The 25,264-nt window shown below is 45.8% G+C and overlaps 1 protein-coding gene across 1 annotated transcript in view; it reads right to left on the reverse strand.

The window, feature by feature from the left end:
* Positions 1-962: 962 nt before the first annotated feature.
* LOC142571835 (gonadotropin-releasing hormone receptor-like) overlaps positions 963-25,264 on the reverse strand; it is a 60,979-nt gene continuing 36,677 nt past the window's right edge. The window contains exons 2-3 of the mRNA XM_075680478.1: positions 13,705-14,698; positions 963-2,653 (exon numbers count right to left, since the gene is read on the reverse strand). Coding sequence (XP_075536593.1) covers positions 2,264-2,653; positions 13,705-14,496 — 1,182 coding nt within the window. The 5' untranslated portion in view covers positions 14,497-14,698 and the 3' untranslated portion in view covers positions 963-2,263. The remainder of the gene's footprint in view (positions 2,654-13,704; positions 14,699-25,264) is intronic.

The raw sequence follows: 25,264 nt of genomic DNA on the forward strand, positions 1-25,264 counted from the left end.
ACGTGCTTGACCGGGTGAAAGGGTACACCTGCTGCTGCATTGGCGAGCCAGGTGTCGCTTGAAGGGAGAGGGCATGGCCGCGACACTACGCTACGTCGCCCTCGCTCTCGGATGTCTGTGTTATCCGCGCGTTCCATTGTCCGCGCGAGCTCTATGCCTGCATTGTAACTTCGCCTTGGTAATTGCTATAAAGAAATTACTGTATGAAAAAATTCGCAGTTCCGCCGGAAAGGTGAAGCCCCGATTGCCATAGCAAATTAGTATATTGCTGTACGAAGTAAAGATAGTAGTTTTATTGGCCGTATAAACTTGTAAACATTCGCTTACTGACTAAATTAACAATAATAGAATTTGTAAGCGTGACACAACGAGGAAGTAGAAAGAAACAGACACATGGAGACGGCGCTGTCATTGTGCGTCTGCTTCTTTCTACGTCCTTGTTCAGTCGCGCTTACACGTTCTATTATGGATTAAAACCAACTAGGCCGTCAACGTGTTTTAACTAAATTAACCAGCACGATGTCATGTGCGCAGAGATTAACGTGAACACACATCGCGCGATGACAAAGGAAACTCTCTGTGAAAACGCTCGAGTTAGGAATCGCGGCAGCAGTAGTGAGCCAATTGACCTCCGTGCAACTGTCGCTTGAATGCATACGAAACGTCGAAAGCACGGCGCATACGAAGCTACCGGCACTACGCGTACTCTGAAAACATCGCAGATCGCTTTGAAGATGAGGCCCTCGCGGATGCTCACTTTAGCCACGCCGCGGACCACTTTCCAGAGAAACGAGCGCCGGCAACGCGTCCCTAGGCGTCCGCGATTCGCGTGGCCCACGCCGTAGTAGACGCCGAGGTTCTCTCAACATTGTACAGAGCGGCGGGTGAGGAGGACATCGAGGCACCGTAGCAGCTGCCGGAGAAGAACGTCCCTCCTCCCTCGCCTCACCCCCCTGCCTCGCTGCCCCCTGCCCCGTTGCTCACTCGCGCACGCGAGATTGAACCGCGTTCGCCGGCTCACCCTCACAGGCTTTCACTCATACGGAACCTTACGGCGACGCCGACGGTGACGCCGAAGGCGACGGGAGAAATGCGCCTGGAGTGTCCCTATAGTTGCTATCGCAACAAAAGCGGAATAAATTGGAAAGGAAAAATCTTGGCGGTAGTGAGTTTTCAACCTGCGACTCCACGCCCACAAGCGGGTTTCTAACCCACTGGGCTGAACAAGTGCCTCCTAGATGGCAGGTCTGTGCACTCTGCTTGATGACATCATGCTGCTTAGACAGAAATTTCCATCGACAAGCCCGGCGTGACGAAAACAGTGACGTCAAAATCACCGCGGCTTATTCGGTAGCGTCCCCATTATATTTTATGGCAGTCGGAGAAGGTAGCATCCCGTCACAGATCGAAGTGCACCAGCCTTGTGTCTCAACGCGTTCGCTTGCCGGCAAGGAGTTCATAACTCGAAGGAGCGCTCAGAGGCGTTCATTAATGATTTCGCATTCACAGCTCATGAGAAGTGCTTATACTCCGTTTCATACATCAGGGGCAACGCTATGGAAGCTACGCAAGTAGTGCGGTCTCCAAAATTTATCACTCCGCGCGTTCCGTCTATTCTTCGCTGGGCGCCAGCGCCGTTTGCGCGAGCGAGCTTGCACGTGAGGCTGCCGCGACGGGAAGCAAACAAAGAACAAAGAAAAGCAAGTTGATGTAAAACAACGTATTAGCAGCCGAATGAGCGCATGGTTTGTCTGCTTCTAAGGGTAAATTCTTATTTTGATTCAGAACTGACCTTATATAAAGAACATTTTCACAAAAACCGGTCAAACAACACCGAACTATTTCTAAGTACGAACGCAGCCACTACAAAAAGTACCTCTAGCCTCCACATCATTGCACCTGATGTATGAAACGGAGTATAGGTGCCCTCGGATTAAAAAAAAAAGATGGCTCGATAGCAAAGGAAGGCGAAAACGAAAAGTATTGCCTAGCCCGATACCTACAAAAATTTCGTTTATACAACTCCTATCCTTTTCGCAAGAAACGTAGCATGTTTTTCAGGGTGGATATTGACATTACCGTCCGTAATTGACACTTGCAAGCAAGCAGTAGGGTCCGGTCATTTTCAACACGTAATTCTCGGAACAGATAGCGCAGTTTCAGAAAACGAGGTGACTTATGCGATGTTTCAAACTGTATTGAGCATTGTTCATCGTGCTACGCCGTATGCTGCTATTACAAGGCTCGCGGTGACGTCACGATATCAGCAGTGGGCGTTCTCCGAGCATGCGCAAGAGTCACAATTAACTGTGGTCATCGTACGCGAGTGCCTACCCGAATAGTTCACCGTCAACATGACCATTTGTTGAGTGCCCCTGTCTGTGACAGCTAGTCGGCTGCCCAAGCAGGGAAGTCGTTTCAGCATTCCGCTTAGGGCGCTGCGCGTACCACGGCGCTGTCTCTTTTCAAAGTAGAGGAAGATGTATGGGTTGATGGCACTGTTCGAAGCGGAGATGACCCCGAAGAGAGCAACCACGTTGGCGTCCAGGATGCCCGGATTGCCGAAAGCCAGGATGACCTCCTGCACCATGTATGGCACGTTGGTCACAAGGAAGGCGCCGAACACCACGGCCGTCATCTTGAGCGTCTTTACCTGCGTAAGGAAATGCAAGAGGATACGTAAATTAAGAAGTTATAGGGCGCAACTACAATAACAGTACCACAATGAAATGTCCAGCTATATAGATGTTTATATATAGAGGTTTAAAAGTCAAGGTTTTGACTAGGACAACATGCGAATCGTTTATGAAAGTCAAGCGCTCTCTAATCTCGACCTCACTCTTTTTTTCCCCGTTCTTGTTCTCTCTTTATTCATGCTCCACGTAAGGAAGAATTCCTCAACTGCCTTGCGATTTTTTGCACGCGAAGGTTGCTATTCGCGTGAAATTTGAATAAGGTTGGGGTTTCTTTGCGTTCATCGTATCATTATTACGTCGTAATTGCTCCCTCTCATCCACTCATTCTTTTTCCATCTTCCCTTTTGCTAGCCTTGAAATATGTCACATTTCGCGCGTGCGTATTTGTCACTTTGCTTTGCTTCCTTTTCTTTTTTGAGTTCGCGGCGGCGCCTCCTCTTTCTTCGTCATCACCTTGAGGCAGAGTGTGCGTACACAAAAGTCACTAGCTTTGCGAAACGGTAACGGCAAAGACACGTGGAGGTATGAATCGCCAGCCCCTGCGGTGCCACGATAAAGGGCAAGGTACAGAGCAACTGCTTCTGTGGAGCCACTAGTACTAAGCATTGGAAAATTAAGGTAGCCCAGAAAAATAAATTGGCTGCATCAGAAAGACTTGAGAAGTGTTGAAAAGAATGCTTGAGGCAGTGTCGTTTCCTACAAGCAGCGGCAAAGTGGAGAAGGGGAGAAAGAAGTTGGAAGCGTGTGTATACCACGTAGAATGCGCACAATAGGCTTTCCGGAGTGAAGGGGCTCATACGTTTATTTTTTTTGTGTGTGTGTGGAAATCTTGCCCATGCCACGAAGTTCAGTCCGTAGCCACGAAGCACCAAGAGTTGCAATAGAACGGCTGATTACTTTGAACTTGTGGACTTTCCACAGCAATGTTCTGCCAGCTGCTACAAAATACTAAGTCACAAGTTTTTTACTAGCCCCAGATGTCCGCGTTGTTGTTGTCAAGTGAACCGCAATGCAGCGTCTTTATTTTTTCGTGTGAGATCGCTCAATGCTTTGTGGGGTTTCCAATCACTGTATTCATGTCTCCGCGTCTCCATGTGTCTCTCTTTACAAACTTTGTTAGGTTCGAAGGGACAGCTTTGTGATGTCTAAATGCTCACTACGCGCGCAGACAGGACAATAACACGTGCTAGCAATATTCTGCATATATGCCTTGAGGCAAGTGCTCCAGAATAAAAAAATACATATATTGGAGCGCTCTGACATTTACGTGTTCGCACGTACTAGATCCGCAACAAGAAAGCAAAGTAAAGAACTGAAATATTTTTCAATGCAGTACACGACAGGCAACCTCAATTCAGACACTGTACACAACTCTACACGCTCCGCATTTATGATAAGCCTGCTAGAATGGCCATGAGGCTGCTCAACGAACGTAGAGAATTTTCTAAATAGAAAGTGAAAACAGAAAGATTACAAAAAAAATTTCTGCCACCAAAATATTACATAGTTATTCAGATGGCAATTATATTAAAGTCTTGTGATAGTCTTGTAAATTATAATAAAGTCTTGTGCTTGTAACACAAAAGAATTGGGGCGAAACTTCTGTTTCGTACTTTTTTTTCAGCAAATACTGCCATGTATGAAGGCCAGCTAATCTTCCTGGAAGCCTGCACTGCTTTTTTTTTGTTCTTGTTCCCACCACGCCTACTACTAAAGATTACTTTTGCTTCTCCCTGACAGACTACAACGTTACGATTTTCTCATCACCGGTTGTAGTGAGTATTTTTCGTAATTTCTTAAAGGCTGTATTGCAAAGGACGTGCTGATACAGATGCTTTCCATCTTCTCCAACTGAGCAGTGCAATAAGCGAGATGTGTCTGAACCATTGTGAAAGATGACGACAGGGCTAGAGTTTCGGAAGCTAGCGCGTCTGGCACGACAGAACGCAACGTATTTCCTCTGATATTTACAAACTGTCTTCGCAGAAAGATGGAATGCAGAACTCGTAAAAAAGTTACAGCTGAGCCTAATTCTGACCAACCCGTGAAAGAATGAATGAAGTAAGGAAAATAACGGCATAAATGCAATATTCTAATGCGAAACACACGACCGGAAAAGAAAAGATGTACAAATGGTTCAGGAGATGACTAACGGCTATATATTATAGTATATAATATAGTAAAAGGAAGCTCGTAACAGTTACCTGTATACTCTCCTCCCCATATGACTTCACCGATTGTCATTTGGCCGTATGGCACTTACTGTTGTATTCTTTATTGCACTCATTACCTTCTAAAATAACTTATCTCCTTTTCGTTGCAAGCAAGTCTGAAACAACATCGTGGAAAGCTTTTCTTTTTATGCGATGAAATTTATTATTCCTCATTATTGCCAAATCTTTCAAAAGTTAATGGCGCTCGGGAAGCTGTGACGCCGACACTGAATTGTGAACGTCGAAGTTTGTGGGGGCAATACTTAGAAAATGTGGTGTTCACCGCCCACCTTTAGCCTTTCGATTATCTGATCTTACCGATGTCGCAGCCTGCGATCGCATTTCTTAGAAAAGAACTATTCCACGCAATTCTGCACAACCCAACCGCGCAGTTGCGCAATTTTGTAAAGCTCGAAATGAACTACGACGAAGGTACCGAAAAGTGTTTCTGAATTCAAATACGATTTCAAAACACTTTGATAAGTCTGTGGGCTTTCGGGCAGAAGTTCAGTTATATAAACGAAAAAAAAATATCGACGACGGTTACAGCACATGCACTCCACAAAACAATATTTGAGCGCGGTTTTCATTTCACGCTATATTGGCTGGCGCGGACAATATGTCTCGTGCAGCACGTCGCAAACAGAACGAAGCATTGCAAGAAGGAGCAACACTCAAGCTCAACGATAGCGGCGAGCAGAGCCTGCAATCGTCCAGTATCTGCGGGTCAAGCGCGTCGGCTTTTAAACATGACTCGTCGAAATTGCCAGCGTAATCGCTGGTGCCCGCGTGACTTCAAGAAAGTACTACAAAATTCGTGTCGCGCATACAATCAGATTACAAATACCATGGCGCCATCTCGTAGTCTCTGCGGCACTCTGCTTTCCTCTTCGCAATTCCGCCATACTCTGCTCCTCCGCTTTCCACCTCACTGCTTTCCCTGCAGCTTCCTTCTCCGCTTTCCTCCTCGCACTCACTTCTTCCATCTCCCGCTGCGCTCCGCGTTCACTTTCGTCTTTCGCTGTGCTCGTTTGCTCGGTTACGAGGGGCAACGTTGATGTTAGCCGCAGCAACGGACGTCTAAAGCCTGTTTCACATGCAAGCCAAGGTCGATTCAAATAGGTCGCGAAGCTTCGGGCGAAAAGCGGTTCAGCACAGATTGTCACCGACATCAGCATGGGGGGTTATGGGAGAAGCGATTGAAGCTCGACTATGTTTGGAGGGAACAAACATTGGGAAAGAAAAACGCGTTTTTTAATTCAAACGAGACACAGTTAGATTCATTCAACGAAAATAAAATTCCTAGTCAATTTTATATATTCGTGGCGAGTTAAGAAAATACAAGTTTATTTTATTATTATTAATAAATGCATTTCTTTTCAGCGCCTATCGCTACAGGGGGCGTTGACACCACTATCACTCGCAATGCAATGCACGTCTTGAAATGGGCTGAAAGGCGCACTCGTAAAGGTCACCTGTTGAAATACGCCCCCCTCACAGTTTGTGCTTTCTTGCTTGTCGAAGTTTGTGTGAATTTGGTGGCGCGGGTAGCTTCATCGCTTCTTAATCTGTTCAGTCAAAAGTAATGAGTTACGACCGCCAGATAATTGTGTAGTTGTTTTCGTGCGACAGCGCTGGCCGATGGGCTTGGCATCCGACAATAGGATCAGCACTCTACACCTAAAGCTTTCGTCGGCCTCCAAAGAAAGTATGTTCTGTGCAGGGATGCGATTTCGACAACCGTATGGCTGGCCTTTTCCTGCATCGCTTTCCACGCTGAAAGCTCGGAACGTCCATCAAGTCGAATGGTGGGGCATTTGAATATATAGCTCCAAAGGAAGGACAACAAAACAAATTTCGCGCCTTCGAAAACAAAATGACGTCACTTCTGCTTTTAACGGACATGGCGTCACATTATTTTTTCTTCCGCCGGAAGTGTTCCCACCACATACAGATGGCGCTAAGCCCCATGAACCGCAGATGGACCGCCATGTTTTGAACGTATGGGCTCCTATGGAAGCTTCGCTACCAGGTATATTTACCTTGTGCAAGCGATTGAGCGAATGGAGCGAACAGCCGCGCGGCGCTGCGAAGCCTTTCGCGAGGCTTCGTTTCACATGCATTGCCGCCGCGCGTTTTCCGCCGCTGCGAATACCAATGTTGCTGGCAAAAAACACGGGACTTTCAGCCAGTTTCGGTAGTTTGCGACTACCAACACGAGCACTGTTTTGTCCCTGCTTTTCAAATTTTTATTTTATAGATACATATCCTGCTTTTAAGCATCTAAATCATGCGCACTTGTTATCTTTTGTGTTGTTCTTTGTAAAAAATATTCGCATATGGGGCGCACAAACTCGCGAGCGACTCGGTACTGTGGCATAATGGAAGCTAGCGTGTCGACGGAGATGGATTTATGTGCGCCCCATAATGGTTCTTACACGCATCTTTTGCACGTATTTAGATAGGAGCGCCAGAGCATAAGCTTCTGCTTAATTAACTGAAGAAATGCCAGCTTTCTTTTTCTCACGGCTGCATAATTAAAACAATACTTATACAACTCGACTGCGCAGAGCAACCGCACGCCATAAAGAAACAAATCCAAGGAGCGTGTGATGTGTGCGTAAACCGGGACAATAAATACATACAAACGCACTCTCGCAGGAGCGCCACGAAGAGCGCTTCTGTGCGAATCACGGCAAGCGCACGAAGTCTGCGTGGCAACATAGATCGAGTTTCCGACAAGCTTCAGCGTTTCGCTAGAGAGGCGAGAAAAATTACTTTTAACACAAGCATCGTCATGCCGTTCAAGATTCTGCAGCATTAAAAAAAAAATAACACTGCCAATCTCGCAGTTCAATACAGCTGGCGTTTTTGCTTACCGGTGTCGTGGTGTTTCAGCAAGGCGTCCCTGACTTCTTCCCAAAAGAACTCCCCTATTGCGACAGTTGTCTTTCACTTTCCGCAGCCGTGGCCATTTCGAAACCTCACTGGTTAGCAATTCGTCAAAAAGCTATCTTGGCCTGCTGCTCGTACCATGCGTAGCAAGTAAACATCGTCCTATGGGCAGGCTTTCCCTCACTAGTCCTCCATTGGTCACGTGGCGAGGTGGGCCGTCATTGGTACGCAAGCGGTGCTGCCGCGCTGCCGCCGCGATGAAATTCCAAAGGCTGCTGAGCACGAGGTCGCGGTATCGAATCCCGGCCGCGGCGGCCGCATTTCGATGGGGGCGAAATGCGCAAACACCCGTGTACTTAGATTTAAGTGCCCGTTAAAGAGCCCCAGGTGGTCGAAATTTCCAGAGTCCTCCACTACGGCGTGCCTCATAAACAGAAAGTGGTTTTGGCCCGTTAAACCCCATAATTTAATTTTAATTTACACTTGCATATGAAACAGGCTTAAGAGCTGCGCTCTAAAGAGAAATAGGGATTTATGCGAAACTCAACGCAGCAAATGAACACAGCCGTGAGACACCTCTTATGTTTGGGCGTCAGGTTTCGACACTGGCGCTCTTTATGCACGGGCCTTGCATCGTACCTGGCATCGTACCTGGACACGCATTCACACACATTCTCCCACGTAAGATGCTTCTGACATTCACTGCCACTCGGGCACCCGCCATTGGCTACTCGGATCAACGTGGCTACGAAGGTACCTGCGCGGTATGAAGATAGAAGGCATATACGTGCAAAATTATTTGTGAATACGAGGACCGATCCTGTGTTCCTCATTTTCTATCATTTGTTGCCAACGAAATCTCATTGAGTAAGACCTCAGATATTGCACCTTTCATATTGAGCCAGTAAAACGGCATCCTGTGGAGCATTTCCTCGCTTTCTTTTTTTAATGTGCTGTTTTGCTAGCACACTGTTTGAACGTTCTTTGTTTTCCCACTAACGAATGCAGTCAACGGAGGCTGTGATAATCAATTCGCAATTCTGCGTCTGGTGATATAATACACACGTGAGCTTGCGAAGCCTGAAATGATATCTAATGTCACTATATGGTGCTGCCAGAAGCTTGAAACTCAGCTTCCTGTCGTCACCGCTAATAGGCGTCAGTAACATAGGTCGCGAAACGTTGAGTAGAAGTTGATTCGGCGCAGTAGAAAGAGGGGGAGCAGTGTTGCTCGCTGAAGGTGGACTTAACCTCTCAAAAGTTGCCGGCAATTGCTCCGTTCGAGTGCCACCCGTAAAGCGGCGTTTAGTCTGAAGCCCGTCACGCTCCATCTGGTAACAACAGCCGATGCCATAAGGAGCTTGGCACAGAGCACATGTTGCTCGTTATCAAGACCGCGCCGACCTACATGACGCAATATATGCGATAACGGCGCTAATTATCAGCCGGTTGCGTGCAAGTGGAACGGCATAGCTAGCGGTCACGGGCTATAGGTCAACTCGAAAGCGGTCCGAAACTTTTGGGCCAAAAGGATCGGCGATAGCCAGAGAAAGTAGGCGTGCGTGGAGTGTGTCCGTCCTGTTCTGTAGACGTACTCAGTTTATACCGCGATACTTAATGGCGTACTTGCGCCTAGTAGATTACCGGATTCGTAAAACGAGTCTTGCGGCACCTAGAATTAAGAATTGGTGAAGTCCTGAAGCGTGTACACTCCAGCAGGTCACACTCCATTTAGTGCACGGTTGTCGTAAACACTGAAGTAAACCATGTTGCCTTCGCATTTATGGAAACTCGCGCCACTCCTTAAGTTGTTCAGGCATTTAGTTCTCGCGACGACACTGTATACGTTGGAGGGAGGTGTTTCAGCTCCTGAAATTCATCCACGATACACAGAACAAGCGTGAATGGGGAGCTATGTGGTTGGTTAGCAAGGCGATTCTCGAACAAGCTGACTCAAACTCCTCGCCTCACAAACGGTGGCCTCTGAATTATCTGCCCTTCCCCGAAGCGCCAGGTACCACACGGCCTCTCCCGCTGAAATTCGGCGCTATTGAGTCGCTTGGGGCTGATCGTCACGTTCACGAATGCCTACTCTTTCCTCATCGTAGTGGGTGGCTCACCTTTGCGGGGCCCTTGCTGGTCTTAGGAGTATTTCGAACATATCCTCTGCATGTGCGCTCTATATGATGAACAACGCCTTCTACTCCGGACCACATTAGCTCACCTGGATTCGAGATCATTTCTGTTTAAAGAAATGCTTTGACCATGGCCACAAGTACCCACAAAGTGACACATGCTTTGCTGCAGTTTCTGGAGTCGACATACCTCATCGAGTTGCTGTAGTTTCGATGCGCACCTGCCGTTGAAGCCAAGTGCAAAATGCAAACAAGGTGCAAAATACAAAGGACGGAGTGTTTCATCACGTCAGCAACTGATGCGCTCAGCCAGTCAAGTGAATGCACGCTGTTCTTTTATCTTCTGCTACCAATCCACTTGTTAGCGTGCTCTATTGTCCGTTGAAGAACACCAGCAAAACGTGGCTTCCTCTTGAGCGTCAAAATAAGTGCGCCTGGATCACTTGGATAAGAAGTATTCGTCGTAGGTTATCCCACAGAAAAAAGTAAAGAAAAATATTAGGTTGTTGCTACGCGGTGTGGGAATCTATTTAAATGAAGCTTTCATGTGTATTCGCGAGGAATGTCGCTTTTGCTTGGCCGACCATTTGAAAATTCGCCTCATTTTAACTGGGAGACACTTCGCTAACAAAAAAAAAAATCATGAGCCATTCCACTCTGTGAAGATGGTTGACCAGCGAAGCCGTTTAGCACACCACACAGAGGTGACACGGAGTTTTAAACAAAGCTACAAACATATTTATTGTCGTGATCGGTGGTCATCGTGACGAACACACATTCTCGTATCCCCTCTGTTATTAAATGCCTAAGCACCTCTATGGCTACCCAACGAGAAATTTGTCCGCCACGTAAGACAATGAATGGGGGATACCCCTGTAAGCAAGCAAAAAGAAGAATGATCTACCTGACAGTCTACTGATATTGAAAATGATGCCTACTCATAACTAATCTAATGAAAATGCATATACAAGTGATGAGACGTATAATCTTTTGCATAGAGTGAAGGGATTTCGCATCAAACTCGGCCGTTTCTGCACGCGCAGATTTGTTGACGAACACGAAAAACATCTACGGAACCCTAGCCATAACCAGCTTCGCTTTAACATAAACTTGCGGCTGGCGAACAGCCAGGACCCACGGATTCCTGGACTGAGGACGCCACCTGCCTAGGGTTAAGACTCTCGCCTGCTTATTTCTCAATATTTATTTTTCTTCGTCTCGAATATGCGGATCCCACGCACGGCGACGAAGGGATGGGGACAATGATTTGAGGATGAGAATATGACGACAACAGAATGATGACAACGCCATGGCGACTGTGCTTAAGAGGATCACGCAATGGTGACGGCACAATAATTATGAAGGAAAGACGCCAACGGAATGGCGACAACGATATGACGACAATGACGTCACGACGGCTGGACGACGACAGTACGATGATGCTGTAATGACGACGACGGTATGAGTACAAAAAAAATCAGCGCCGAAGCATTCCGTACAGACGGTTAACCACCGAAGCTGAAACGTGCGGCCCCGATGCTTACGACTGGGTAATCCCGACGGTTCGTTAAAACACGGCTTGGTAGGCTGCCGGATCATTGGTACGCTGTTGCTGCTTGCGCTCGGCTGCACCAGCCTGCTCTTGTGCCCAGACTGAACCATTGCCACGGCGTAGACGAGCTGATTCCCGGTTCTGCTCGCTGTGTTGCGGATCGAAAGCTGCCTGCTCCTCAGGAGTACGTATGAGGCGTGGTCCAACTATTTCAGATATGGAGCGAAACTGCTGCACGCACGCTCGGCTGCGACGGAGAGCAACGACGTCACTACTAGCGCATCTTATCCAACGTCAAATAGATAGCACTAGGCCTTTTCACTCCAATTCATGACGTCATGTTACGTGGCGCGACTGCCATAGAATCTAATGCGGATGCTCCGGAATAGGCAACAGTGATTTTTACGTCACCGCTTTCATCACGCCAGCCTTGTCAATGCAAATTTTGGGTCAGGTAGCGTGACGTAATGGATCGGAGTAAACAAGCCTTGTGCTATCTAGCTGGTGTTGGATAATCGCGCCCTCTCTTTCTCTCTCTTTTCGCGCATGCGCATGGGGTTGCGCCGAAGGAGTTTTCGGCGTACAGGTGACTGACAGACAGACGGACGAATCAGATAGCCAGATACAGCTTCACTGTAAAAGGTACCACAACGGCGCGTGCATTACGACGACGGAACGACGAATTACGACGACGAAACGACCACGACTGCATCACGACCACAGTATGACCACGAAGGCATGACGATGACTGGGACGACTACGCAATGGTGGCGTTGGCATCATGACGATGGAATAGCGACTGCCTGATTAGACGCCGGAATGACGATGGCACGGGAACGAAGGAATTATGAATATGCAAATTTGAACAGCTCAACTGAAAAACAAGGGAAAAAGAAAGACTGACAAGAACATCGCTGAAATAACAACTGAGTTTTATTTTAGCGCATGCGGCTTTATGTACATTGGAGCACGCTCAGAAAACAATAAGAAGAAATACACAAAATCTGAACTTCGTATCGGCCACGCAAATATACGTGGTAGGTGATGATATACGTAAATATACATAGGGCTGATACATGATCGGAAGAGACCCGACGGAAAGATATGCTGTTTATTTAGTTGTCATAGCTATACTGAGGTGGTGCTGACACACATGTTCCCCTCATTAATTAAAACAGCTCTAGAGCGTCCCACATTTCAAGCTTTTGCGTGTTGTTGCCCTTTCATAGAACGCTGACGCGAGGAAAATGGGCTTGGCACGCACAGAATCTGCGTTGAGTTGCTAGGTGTCTATAGGTTGCTGTTGCCTTGAATGACGCAGCATGTTCTCTGGCCCGCCCATTGAGGCATCGTCCTGCTTGCCCCGTAGAAGCTTGGCCACGTGATAGTGGATGCGATACGCGGAAACTTGTTGGCATTGCGCGCATTTCGTCTTGAGTTTAGCCACGAACAAACCAGCTCAGCGAAATGTTATTCTGAACTATGGTGTTGAAATGACGGTGACGTACTATGAATGAATGAATGAATGAATTTATGGATTCCAGCCTGTTAGAGAATGTACTTGAGCTACAAAAATGTAGTTTGAGGAAATCTGGAGCCCAGACAGCAAGCAGAAACATATATCACAGGGATGGCACGCATGCACTATTTATGACAGCATACAATGGCGAAATAACGTTTTAACTACGAAGGACACAAGATGGCGACGATGGCATGATGACGATCGCATGTTTCTATCGTAGTTTAAGTACGCATTTAAGTACATAACCTGCCGCCTCAAAGGGCCTTGGTTTTACCACGGGCCAGTTTGCATTATATCAGGGACAGGCCTATAGTTCAAGCCATCAGCCACCCGCAGAGTAGGGGGGGGAAGGCAAAGAAAGCTTCGCTTTGAAAGCGCATGTGAGTGTTTCTGGACGCCGTTAACACCACGACATTTTCTTATGAGCAACCGTATTCAAACTGAGTAAGTGCCAAATGACTTTGAGAGAGCGCACCAAGCATAAAACAGGATAATGTCGTACCGACAACAGAAATAGAAGAGCTTTTCATTGACGGCCCGAGCATCACAGACAGGAAATAAATTCTGGGGAGTCCATATCCAAAATACTGTGTCACACATGTGCGCGTGTCGCTTAGCAGGTCCCTAAAAGGTGATGATTGAAGTGATTCAACGCATTCATCTAGGAAACCTCTATATATGGTGCGCTCACCTTGGCACGTGGCAGTGAAGAGCTTGTTTGCTGTCCCATTTTGGCGCTTCTGGAACTGTGCTTCCATATTGTCCATAGGATTCCTGTGTAGAATGTAAAGAGCAGCACGAGTGGGGCCACAAACACCATGAAGAACACAAAACCCATGTAGATCTGGCGGTGGTATAGAGGCGTGCCGCGGTCGTAGAAGATTGAGGCGCAGAAGCACTTTCCCGGCGCGACTTCCACACTATGGAACACGTACACGTTCGGCAACGACGGCATGCACGAAGCCAGCCACGTCAAGGCGGCCAACTTCCAGGGGTCCGGGCTGGGCGCCAGCGGCGTCGTGATCGCGATATGCCTGTCCACCGCGATGGTCACTAGCATGTAAGTGGACGAGACCAGTGCGAACGTCTGCATAAATTTGAAGAAGCGACAGAAAGCATCACCGGCTATCCAAACGCGGCCCATCACCTCCCACACCACTTGCGACGTCATCGTGATGCAAGCCACCAGAAGGTCCGCGATGGCGAGGTTCAGGAACAACACTCTTGCCTTGGACACGCGCCTGTGGCGCCGCTTGAAGACGAGCTTCCAGCAGACGACCGTGTTTCCGACGATAGACGCAACTATCATGATGACGATGATGACGATGCGAACTCTCTTGTGGTACCGAGGACCAAGGATATCGTCCGAGCCGGCGGCGGTGGCATCGCTGACGTTTCCAACATTATCGGCCTTTATTATGGAACAGGAGATGTTCCCGAATGCATCTTCCATTAGATTGGAGTCAACAGACGATGCTGTCATATTAACAGAGCCCCGCCTTTCCAAAATTTCGTATTCTTTGGTAAAGCACTGATCCAATTTTGATAACAGCACCTAATTCGCTATTGAAACAGCAGATTTTCAGATCCTCTTTTCTATTGCAGGACGGATGTCTGGACACGATGCTCCTCTAACAAACTGGAGAAAAGATTCCTCGTCATTGCTCTTGGCTGTTCCGATAGTTCTGGAATAGAAAGAGAAAGAAACCAATTCTATTGTTACTTGAAGCACGCGACAATTTTTCGAAACTGCTTTCATATGTCTTCGGGGAATTCAAACCTCCTGTTTTTTATGTACCGGAGTAATCTAAAGCTTCCGCCGCAATTTAGCTTCAACAACGCCATGATTTTAAAACACCAGATGGTCCAAACCAAGTTGTCGAAAGTAAAAGAAAAGAGAGAGAGACTAAAGAAAGCCAGCATCCCCCAAACAGATCCGTAAACATCCCTACTAACTGTCCGCTGGCGTAAGAGCTTTCTTACTTCAAACTCACGTACTGCTCAGACAAAAAGGCGTAATGTTGAAGTATGTTGCTAAGCTATAGTGTCTTTAACCGAGTGGCAACATTGCATAAAGCCTACAGCCTGTACTTGTGATTTGTAGAAAACGCTATTATATCCGCTGGCTGCCTATTCCACCTTTCCGCACATAGAAGCCGGGAGCCATAAAAAGAAAAAGAAAAAGACGCATTCCGACTATTCAAGTTTCAGTTTGAGTTTATTTCTCGCAACATGCAAAAAGCACATGGTATGATGAGAAGGGTAGGAAAAAATTGGCAGTGGCTTAGCTCGGCTATGCAGGATATACGTAGCGAAAGCTAAGGGATAGCATGGTTAGAGAGAAAGAGAGACTCTTTATTAGAAAAACAGAGAATTTTAGCATGGTCAGCCTTGGTTAATCTAGACTGCAAGTCCAGGTTAGTCTGGTTGTCTAGCTATGTTGCGGCGTTTAGACTGTCGTTCGGTGCGCTGTTCATCTGTTTCCTGGGCGATTCGTTCCCTCTTCATCTTGTTCCGATGTCGATTCCAGGCCTCCTCCTGCTTATCAGAATTGTCGCCGTCCATAATGCCGCCACAACTGTGGTTGCGGCGCACGCGAGCTCTCCTTTTGAATCCTCCGACATGTTATCAGGCATGCGACGAGGAACGTGGTGTGACGTCATACCAAACGGCGGCCGGATAAAGGCGCGGCGCTGCGCAGCGGCGGAACACCTGTGGCTCGGTGCTACTAGTGGCGCATACGCAGTAGTGACTAGGGAGCGAGATAGAGAGAGAAATATCCGCGGCGAGGCGCGCGTTGTGATGTCCTGTGCCTCCTCGGAGCACCGCCACGGCGAAATCGCAAGTTCGTGGCCAGTAAAGCTTTCGCTGTAAAAGCTGCTATGAGGCAGTTTGACTGGCCCCACCCTCTCATAAAACAAGGCAGTACAGACGGCAGGCGATTTCAGTATCTAGCCGAAACAAACTTTAGAAAAATGCACTACAAGTTGCATATAAACACATACCAGACGATCATTGTAGAAAATTAAGCACACGTCATAATATCCAACTAAAGAACAAATAAAGATATGCGTTCACAACGTTTCTTCCTCTTTCACATGACATAACAAAAATTTTTGTAGAAGCGAATACATAGTTAAAGAGCTCAAATTAAAAGAAATGAATGAAACGGTGAAAAAAATATTGAATTACATCATACAAGGCTGTTTTTAGGAGGACCCACAATTCCTATTGGGTTAAACTCAACTTATTGAGTGTATTTGGTACAGTGCAGGACAACATCTGGAAGCCGCAATTAGTGCGCGACCTCGAAACAAACCATTGCTCAGGATGCCTTGACGACCAAGATGACATACTGAGTTCTAGTTTTGCAGTAGGTCGTAGCTATCTAAATGGATGCGGATTTCAACCTCTAAAAATCCAAGAATTTAAAATCAAAGTGTCAAGTCAGTTTACTACACTGTACATTCTGAACAAATTGTAGGTATGGCTGTATAAGTTAGCGACGACCCGTAACGGATTTTATTGCGAGACTATAAGATCGTTTGCAGATGTTTTCGAACTACTGCCAAAGATTAAATGGCATTAACTTAAGTGCGAGTCGAAAAGTGTGTTGTATAGAATTAATTTCTATTTAGCCGGTAGAAAATCATGGTTCGGCGAGGCTGGTTATAGCGCCTGTAATTGAAAGAATAATCAAAGTGAACGTGGCACTTATATTTGGGGGGAGAATATTAGAGGGCCTAAATGCCATTTTTGGTACCATCATTCGGTCACCCCGCCGACTACGACGGATTTTCGCGTAATGGGGCACAAAATCTTTTCGCATTAAAACTCTGTTACCCACCCCGATCACGACAACGACAGCGTGACGATAATGGCTGCGATATCGCCCATCATAGATGGACGAAATAATTTGGCGTAGATTGTTCATTTTAGTTTATTCTGCCAAGGAAGCATGACAGCAACAACACGCACAAAAATACCAACTGTGTAAATATACCTCGGAATTTTTCTGAAATGCTTATGGTGCTATTTAGCGCACTTATCTAGCACTTACTGAAGCAATCATTTGTGTAAAATAAATGATGAAAACGCAAGGACAACCTTATAAACAGTTTCGTCAAACTATAAGCTGTTGAAGTGCCTCTTAGAAAAATCTCTCGCCATGCCGGTTCTGTGAAAGTGCATGTCCAGCAAAGCTGTGCAAAACTGCCACTGTAACTGCTGAGAGGGCTATGCTTTAAAAATGCGAAAGCGTTATCTGACCTATGAAGCGAAAAATGCGGCCTTAACATGCGATCGTACAAAAACAATTTTGACCAAATGGTGCCGTGAACTTTCACATGATGAATTAACATTATTACGTCATCACATTAAACATCCCATGCTGGCATCCTTACGTCAAACCTTACGTTACGTGGCAACGGCATCGTCACGTGTAGATATCGTCTGATGACGTCATGTGATGATGTCATCACGTGAACCGTGACGTTAAGTAACGACGTCATCACCAAGTGATTATTGCACTTGATGCCATCATGCTATGCCTCTTGGAGAAGCAGCACACCGTGCGCTTGCCACTTCTTTGCACAGTCTCCGGGATCGGCCCACATTTTTTTTGCGAGCACGCCACGAAAAATCCCGACCAACTAGAGGCTAACAGCTTTGCTGTAAAAAGAGAGCATAGCATGACCCTTCGTTGGTCTGAACCTGGTTCGTAGTGGGCCGATCGTTTCCGCGCTGACCATCGGCGACGTGCATAGCCTTCTCGATGTATCATGAACCTAGGGCTTTTCCACTTGGTGCCTTGAGAAGCGGTGTTCTACTTAGACTTTGGACTTGCTCGAGGCGCTCTTCACTCAGGGACGGACGGTTTCAATTTAGGTAACCAATGTAAGAGAGCATCCATTGATATCTCGATCGGCGAGATTTGTGGCCTTTCGTGTAGTGCAAGGCGATTGAAAAGAAAGGAGTATTGATCAAGCGAAGGCCACCTTTCTGTTAGCCTTTCGATCGCTCGGTTGATGAACTGACGACTTTCGGGTCACAGAAGAGACAGCTGTTCCGAATTGCGCATAAACATATCACCAAAGAACTCCTACATGTCTGCAGGCAGCTGGAATTTCCCTAGGTCTTCCGTGAGGCCGACAACAATTTGTACGCCTTGAACACTGTAATCATGCTTACTTTTTGGTTCTAGTTGCTAGATTTTCTATGTGGATACTAAATAGGACATCTCTGTGGAATTAAAAAAGACTGAAGTCGTGGTTTTACGGACAGAAGCGAAGAAGCAACTCATCAGTAGGGGTGCGCGAAACTCATTAGTTAGCTAGATTATTAGTTCCTTCTTTCTACGGTAATCTAACTCCGCACCTTTAGGAAGTCGAAGAAACAATTTTGTTCTTTATTCAGTACAAGTAGTGCTGATTAAACACCCAATGACAAAGTAATCTAGGCCCGTATGTTCTTGCGCCTTTTTCTTATTGATATGATATCAGTAGATGTTGACGCTGAATTTAAGGCGCCGGCTACTGCTTAATTGTTCAATGAATCTAGCCTACAACATACAGGGTTCAAGATTACATATCAAACAACCTTTTCATACAAGCACAAGAACTTGTCACGCAACGTTTTCTATGACGTAATACTATGACGTAAGAAATGCATGCTGCATACAATTTACAAGTTAAATTATGCCACATTTCTGTAGAAGAACGTCTGAAAAATACAAATTATACTCCCACCTAATAATAGAGTCTCTAGTCTGGGGGTGGTGCATACATCGGGTATATGCATTATCACGTGTAGTCACAACAGCAAAGTCAACATAACATGATCCACAAACACATACATATATGAAGCGAAATTGAAATGAAAGGAACATTAAAAGCGTTAATAACGTTCAACAATGCCGCTGTCTTCGAGAAAAGATTTTAACGCTCTTAAAGTGCTCTTCTGCAAGGCCGTTGTTGGCGAAAGACCCAAAAGTTTCTTTGAACTAAATCGTCTGCGATCTAACGTAGTTAGGATTGGTTTAAGTCTGTGTATTGGTGTGTCGTGATGTGGGCAATCTAGAAAAAAAAGAAATTATGGGGTTCTACGTGCCAAAACCACTTTCTGATTATGAGGCACGCCGTAGTGGAGGACTCCGGAAATATCGACCACCTGAGGTTCTTTACCGTGTACCTAAATCTAAGTACACGGGCGTTTTCGCATTTCGCCCCCACCGAAGGCAATCCAGAAGAAGGTGATGTATATCTTCATCTAGAAATCCACAGTCAAATTCAGCGGTTTCCACACGGCCAGTTCTATGTAAGAAATGTTTTGTGTAGGCAGTACCTAGTCGTAAACGATGAATAAGTGTTTCCATATTTCTGTCTAATGACAAAGGAAATTTCAGTTCAATAAACGGATCAATCTGCAACAGATCCGAGCTCTTAGAATTCAGGTCAAACCAGGCATTTCTACACATCTTCAAGGACATAATGAAGCGTAATTCATTCTTTGCTATTAGCAGCGGAACCACATCATTTTTGAGGTGTGCTTCTCGTGCTGCTGCATAATTCCATAGATATTCGGAAATGTGTTCTCCATATTAATTTGGAATAATCCACCCATTTCTTGGCCAATCCCCCATCGCGGGCACGAGCCACACACGTGACAGGCAACAACAACAACTACTTCGGCTGCTGTGTTGCCAGGAATGATACATGCCCTGGTATGCACGGAAACGCTATCTCACGATTAGCATGGCTGGCATTTATGAGGTCTTTAAGTGTTTCGTATATTATAGTATCCCTGATTGTTTTCCCTTTTGTGCTTCAGAGTGATATTAGAGCCACCTGTGAATCGCAGAAAAATTACCCATTCTTGCGCATCTATTACTGAAGTTATAAATCCTATCGCACATAGGACTGCGAATAGTTCAGCCGCTGTGGATGAAGTCGCACGAGATAACTTATATGATTTTTGTCTATTGAGGCGCAGCATAATGAATGCTGAAGTTGAAGAGGTTGCTGTAATAGAGCCATCTATATAGACGTGTCTGTATCCTGAATACCGCATATATATATGGTAAAGTGCTTGTTGTTGAGCAGCTTGAATGAACATGTCTCTTTTTCTGAATACACCGTTTACTGACAATTCGATCTTTGGAAGTGTAAGCAGCCATGACCATATTCAACGTCTGAGTTCCAAAATTCATTTCATGGCAATATTTGAAGATTTTCTTGACTTTCCTTATGAACATACCTTCTATCTCGTTTCATTATCTCTAAAGCCAATGGGTGGCTTTATTCGGTGTTTGAAGACGGAAATAATGCCGACATGTTTCTGTAGTTCTCATAACTGGAAACGGGGATTGGCGAGCCTCAGCTATTGCTAGACAGCAAGAAGTGGAATTCCTAGACATATGCGTAGTCCTCTAACCAAAAGTATTTGAAGTCCCACTTCAGACGTGTGGGAACTTCTGTGAAAGATGGGTGCGGAATACCCAATTTTTGTCGTATTATCGCATTCTAAGCACTGAACGTGCAGGATACTGATCCGCCCCATGGTGTGCCTGCAAGTCTGCGAAGTACAGTAACTATAGCATTGACCGCCTTTTGGAGCTTTTGTTGTATTTGGGGTTCCCTGGATAGCTGCCCGTCAAGCATTATACTAAGAAATTGATATTGTGAGACAATCATTAGAGGGTGTCCTTCCAGATTAAGAGCAAAATTTTTACGTGCCTCCTAGGGAAGGGCAATGCAGCTGTCTTTACGTTTGATAGAACCATTCCTCTCTCCCTCAAAAAGTGGTTAGTGATAATTATGTCATCTTGCAATACCATCTGAAGGAACTGAGCATTAGACCGAAATGTCCAAATGCACACATCATCTGCATACAGTGAAAATTTTAACAGTAATGGTAATCTTCTCGTTAGATCAGCCATGACGCAGTTAAAAAGAAAAGGGCTGAGTGTGCTTCCCTGTGGTGCTCCCTGTTTGACAACATGTTCAGCCCTCTTTCCTTCACCCGTCTGAAGAAATATTTTGTTTCTGTTTACTTGTTATACCATCCTGTAAATTTTTCTTTCAGCCATGTGTGTTGCAAACTTGACTTTGATATTTCAACGTAATAAAGTTAACGCTGCCTTCATTTCGCTGACGCACCGCTTATACTGCGGATATTCGAGACACCGGTAAAATTCTTTAAAATTATTCGTTATTCACAGGGCAGTGACAGAACATTGGCGAAACCATTTGCCATTTGTGCAGCTACTGAGCCTACAAGCGCTTTATACTAGCGTAGACTACAAGCAACGCAGACAAAACCATATATCGCTGATATTTCCACAGAATATTGATATGTCCAGCCAGGAAACAATGTTTCACACTGAGACGAGAATACGCTGATTTGTGCGCGTTCCTATGGCGTCGTTCTGCGCGAATGTGAGTGGACAGGCACGCAACGAGACCTTGGTATACAAGCGAAAAGAATGGTGGCGACGAGCGGCCCAATAATACGTTCGGCCCACGAGGCGCACATTACTTTTCATCGACCGATGCTCTTCGTCGCTCGCCTGGTGGTGCCTTTCCAGATGAGGTCGTGGCACGACATCATTGTCGCCGGGACCGCAAGCACTGGAACCGAAGCTGGGGGGTGCACTCCTTCGGCGGTTTGCCTCGGGGACACGCATCACTCGCGCGCGCCCGCTTTCAGTGTTCCCTGACAAAGAGGTTCCCTTATCGCCTGCAGTATTGGGGACTTTCATCAGGTTACGTCACTGTGTGTCCGGGAAGCACGCCGCCGCGTAGCAGGAAGGGGGCACCGTCAGTAACTCAATCGGGCAGATATATGGAACCCTGGCATTATTCGTTTCTATCACGTCGCACTGAGCTGCTCGAAATGTAGACACTGTGATTCGTCGCGGTCGGTCTGTGGCCGTTGCGCTCAGCTCTTAAGCACGTGTTCATGGGCACGATTTCAGGCCTCATATAAAATGGGCAGAATGTAAGGGAAAATAAAAACAAACAAAAACGCGCGTGTACTTATATTTGAGTGAGCTTTAGAGAACTCCAGGGGATCAAAAACAATGGTGTGGAGCTCTCCATGGACTAAGGTGCCTCTCAGAGCCCACTGTGTAGTTTTGGGAAGTTGAACCCTTCAATTCAATTTAAGTTATAGGCTTCTAGAGATTTGATGCATTCTTCCAACCCCTGCCTTTCTATTCATTTTTTCTTGTCTTTTCGTTTACGCTTCTTTTTTCTTAGTCTTTTTTTTAAGCTTGTCGCCACGAACATACTGAACCCAATATCTGCCTCTTTATGCAGCCCACATTATACCAGATGACACCCGGCTTTCAGAGATCATGGCTCGAAGAAAAATACGCTACAGGCGACAGTATTTGCAAACTATGTTGCTAGAAGAAAAGAAAAAGATAATGACTAGACTTACAGCCGCACATTTTATTGGCGTTTGAGCCTCCGAGTAGCCGTGATCGCTTCAATGAAGTCAGTGAAAATAATTACGTATTTTCTTACTTTAGATACATACATGTACATGATAGTACGCATGTACACATGTACACACACATGTCCCTAAAGTTCATGCACCGTAATGCTCTGTCCAATGGAATCCTTGCCGTTCGTAACCACGGCGATATTGCGGTCGCGGTTACTTCATCGTCTCGAGAAACGCCCTCCTTGGTACCACTGAACATCATTCCTTTCTCTGCTGCGTTTCTGGAACAGTTATGAAATCTTTTATTCCGATGCCGCAACAAACTTTGACTACTGCGCTACATGAGACTCTGCATGAGTTTTTAAGGAAAACTTTCTTTGCTCCTTGCTCCCACTATGCTGCTGCCGCCTTGTCGAGTGGACAACGTGAGCGACTGGGTATGTCCCGATTCTTGGCCTATGCCCGAGAAAGAATATATGCCGCAAGGTAGGTACTCGGACAGGCAAGTAGAACAGTAGGCAAGAAGTGAAAGAATAGGAAGTAGGTATTAAAAGAAAAAGCCGACTACAGAGCACCACAGTCCAAAGAAACAACCAAGTGTAGAAAAGAAAGTGAGATGAACAGAATAAGAACAGAACTTCCATTCAGTGAGGCACGTTGAGCTACAGGGTAGTGAAGGAGCTGGCAACAGAAAAGTAGCGACGCGGGCTACAGAATAGTGAAGTTGGAGAGCAAAGAAAAAAAAAACGCACTAAACGTAGGTAGAGTGTGAATCGCAATGCGGAGAACATTGCGTTGTTTGCGCTAAGAAAATGGAAAATAAGTACGACAGAAATAATTCGCTTCGACGTGATACACGTGCTCGTATTAACCCGCGTGCGCGCTGCCTGCCCCGCAACCTCACAAAGCTGGTACTATGTTACCTGAGTAGGACATTCGTCTTTTCGCCCTCGCCGTTATTCCATCGTCGTCATTATTTCGTTGTCGCTCCATCCTCGTCATTCCGAAAGTGCGTGGGATGCGCACATTCGGGCACGATATGTTTATGTTGAGGCAGGCGTTACCCGGTGAAGCTATGTAGAGCTTGGTCGTACGTTCTACAATTGCAATTGATAAGAAAAAAAAAACGACCTTTTTTAGCGAACAACAATGAAAGTTCACATGGACCGATTGCTACAGCGAATGGAATTGGCAGATATTTTTTTTATTATTAGGCTTTAAGGCAAACCACCTGGAATTTAAAAAAAGATCACATTACACATAAACCTCTGCTTTAGCATTACATTTGCGCAAACTAAAATTATATTTCCATGATTCTGTACAGAGATTACCACCACCTTGCGTTTTCATAACATTGCTTGAGCATTTGCACGAACATTAAAGCTTCTCTTAACCACGTAAGCGTACGATCCTCAATTTTTTTTTTGCATTCTTAACTTTGACGTGCAGCGGGGGCATAAAGAACCCATATTAAATTTATGTAATAGAGGTGACACCATTATTACCCTCCTTATTATTACCACAGCCCTCACCACCACCATCATCATAGTATTTAAGATCCACTACACGATAAAGGCCTCTCCTAGCACTGTTCAACTGCCCTGACTTGCGTTAGGTGGCTCCATTCGTTTCCTGCAAACTTCCTCGTCCCATTACACCATTTAATTATCTGGCATCCTCGTACTACGCTTCTCCTCCTTTTCTACACGCGGTTATACCAATAACCCATTCGTTAATCGCTGTACACACTATATGACCAGTCGGACTCCCCTTCTTAATCTCAAGTAGAATGTCAGTAGCAGCCTTTGTTTTTTTTTTCGCTAATTCATTTCACTGTCTTCCTGTAACTTAACGTTCCATCGTTAGTTGGGTTTTCTTTGCTTCCTAAGTTATGTGCTTACCTCTCCGCTTTCTCCACTGCAGGGTAGCCGACCGGGCACAGCCTAGAACCTTTTCGCTTTTCTCTTATGAGTTCTGTCTCCCTCCTAATTGTTCTTGCTAGTCTGAATGTTTCAACCACACTGGTTTTATGGGCCGTAAAATATTCTGACTGCATACTTATCTTCTTACGGATATTGGAAAGCCGCAGGTCACCACTTGGCAGTGCCTGTAATGGGCGCGCCAGTCCGTTTTTATTTGTCTGGGCATTTTCTTTTCATGATCCGGTCCCCCAGTGACTACTTGGGCTAGGAACATTACTCTTAGGTAGCTTCAAGGTCCTGAGTGCCAATCACAAATTCTTGTTTACGTGCCCTCTATGAAACACTACCTTGCATGACACCATAAAACTTATTGCTTTTCGCATCGGTTCTGCGTACGCGTGATTGCTGCAGACTATGTTCACTTTTATTACAATGAACATTGCAATAGAACGGTACAGTGAAGAGTAGAAGGGTACAGTGACCGTGCTCGGTCAAGGAGTCTTGGAACTCTCCGAAATGCGGTAAAGAAAAGCTGTTGCCCGCAATTACTTTCTTTCGAGATTGTAGCGACAAAAATCTGTGGTGCACTGATGGATTATTTAGGTTTTTATTTAGCATTACCTGAACCTTTTACGGCTCAGAATCGTGAATCGTGCTATGCCGGAGCGCACGTAATTAATCGCTAATTTCATCCATCTAGATTTAACGCGATAGCATTAAGGGTCCCATGTCCCAGAAAATCCGGTGTCGGAGTAAGCATACCGTGAGCGAAAATCGCCGTATATATTTAGGTATATGTATACGCCATGCCTTGCTATATGACACTCGGCAGATGAGGGTTACATTGCCACACCATTCTATCCCTAAAGTTGCTCATACCTT

This window comes from Dermacentor variabilis, chromosome 2, assembly GCF_050947875.1.
Source record: "Dermacentor variabilis isolate Ectoservices chromosome 2, ASM5094787v1, whole genome shotgun sequence".
NCBI lineage: Eukaryota > Metazoa > Arthropoda > Arachnida > Ixodida > Ixodidae > Dermacentor > Dermacentor variabilis.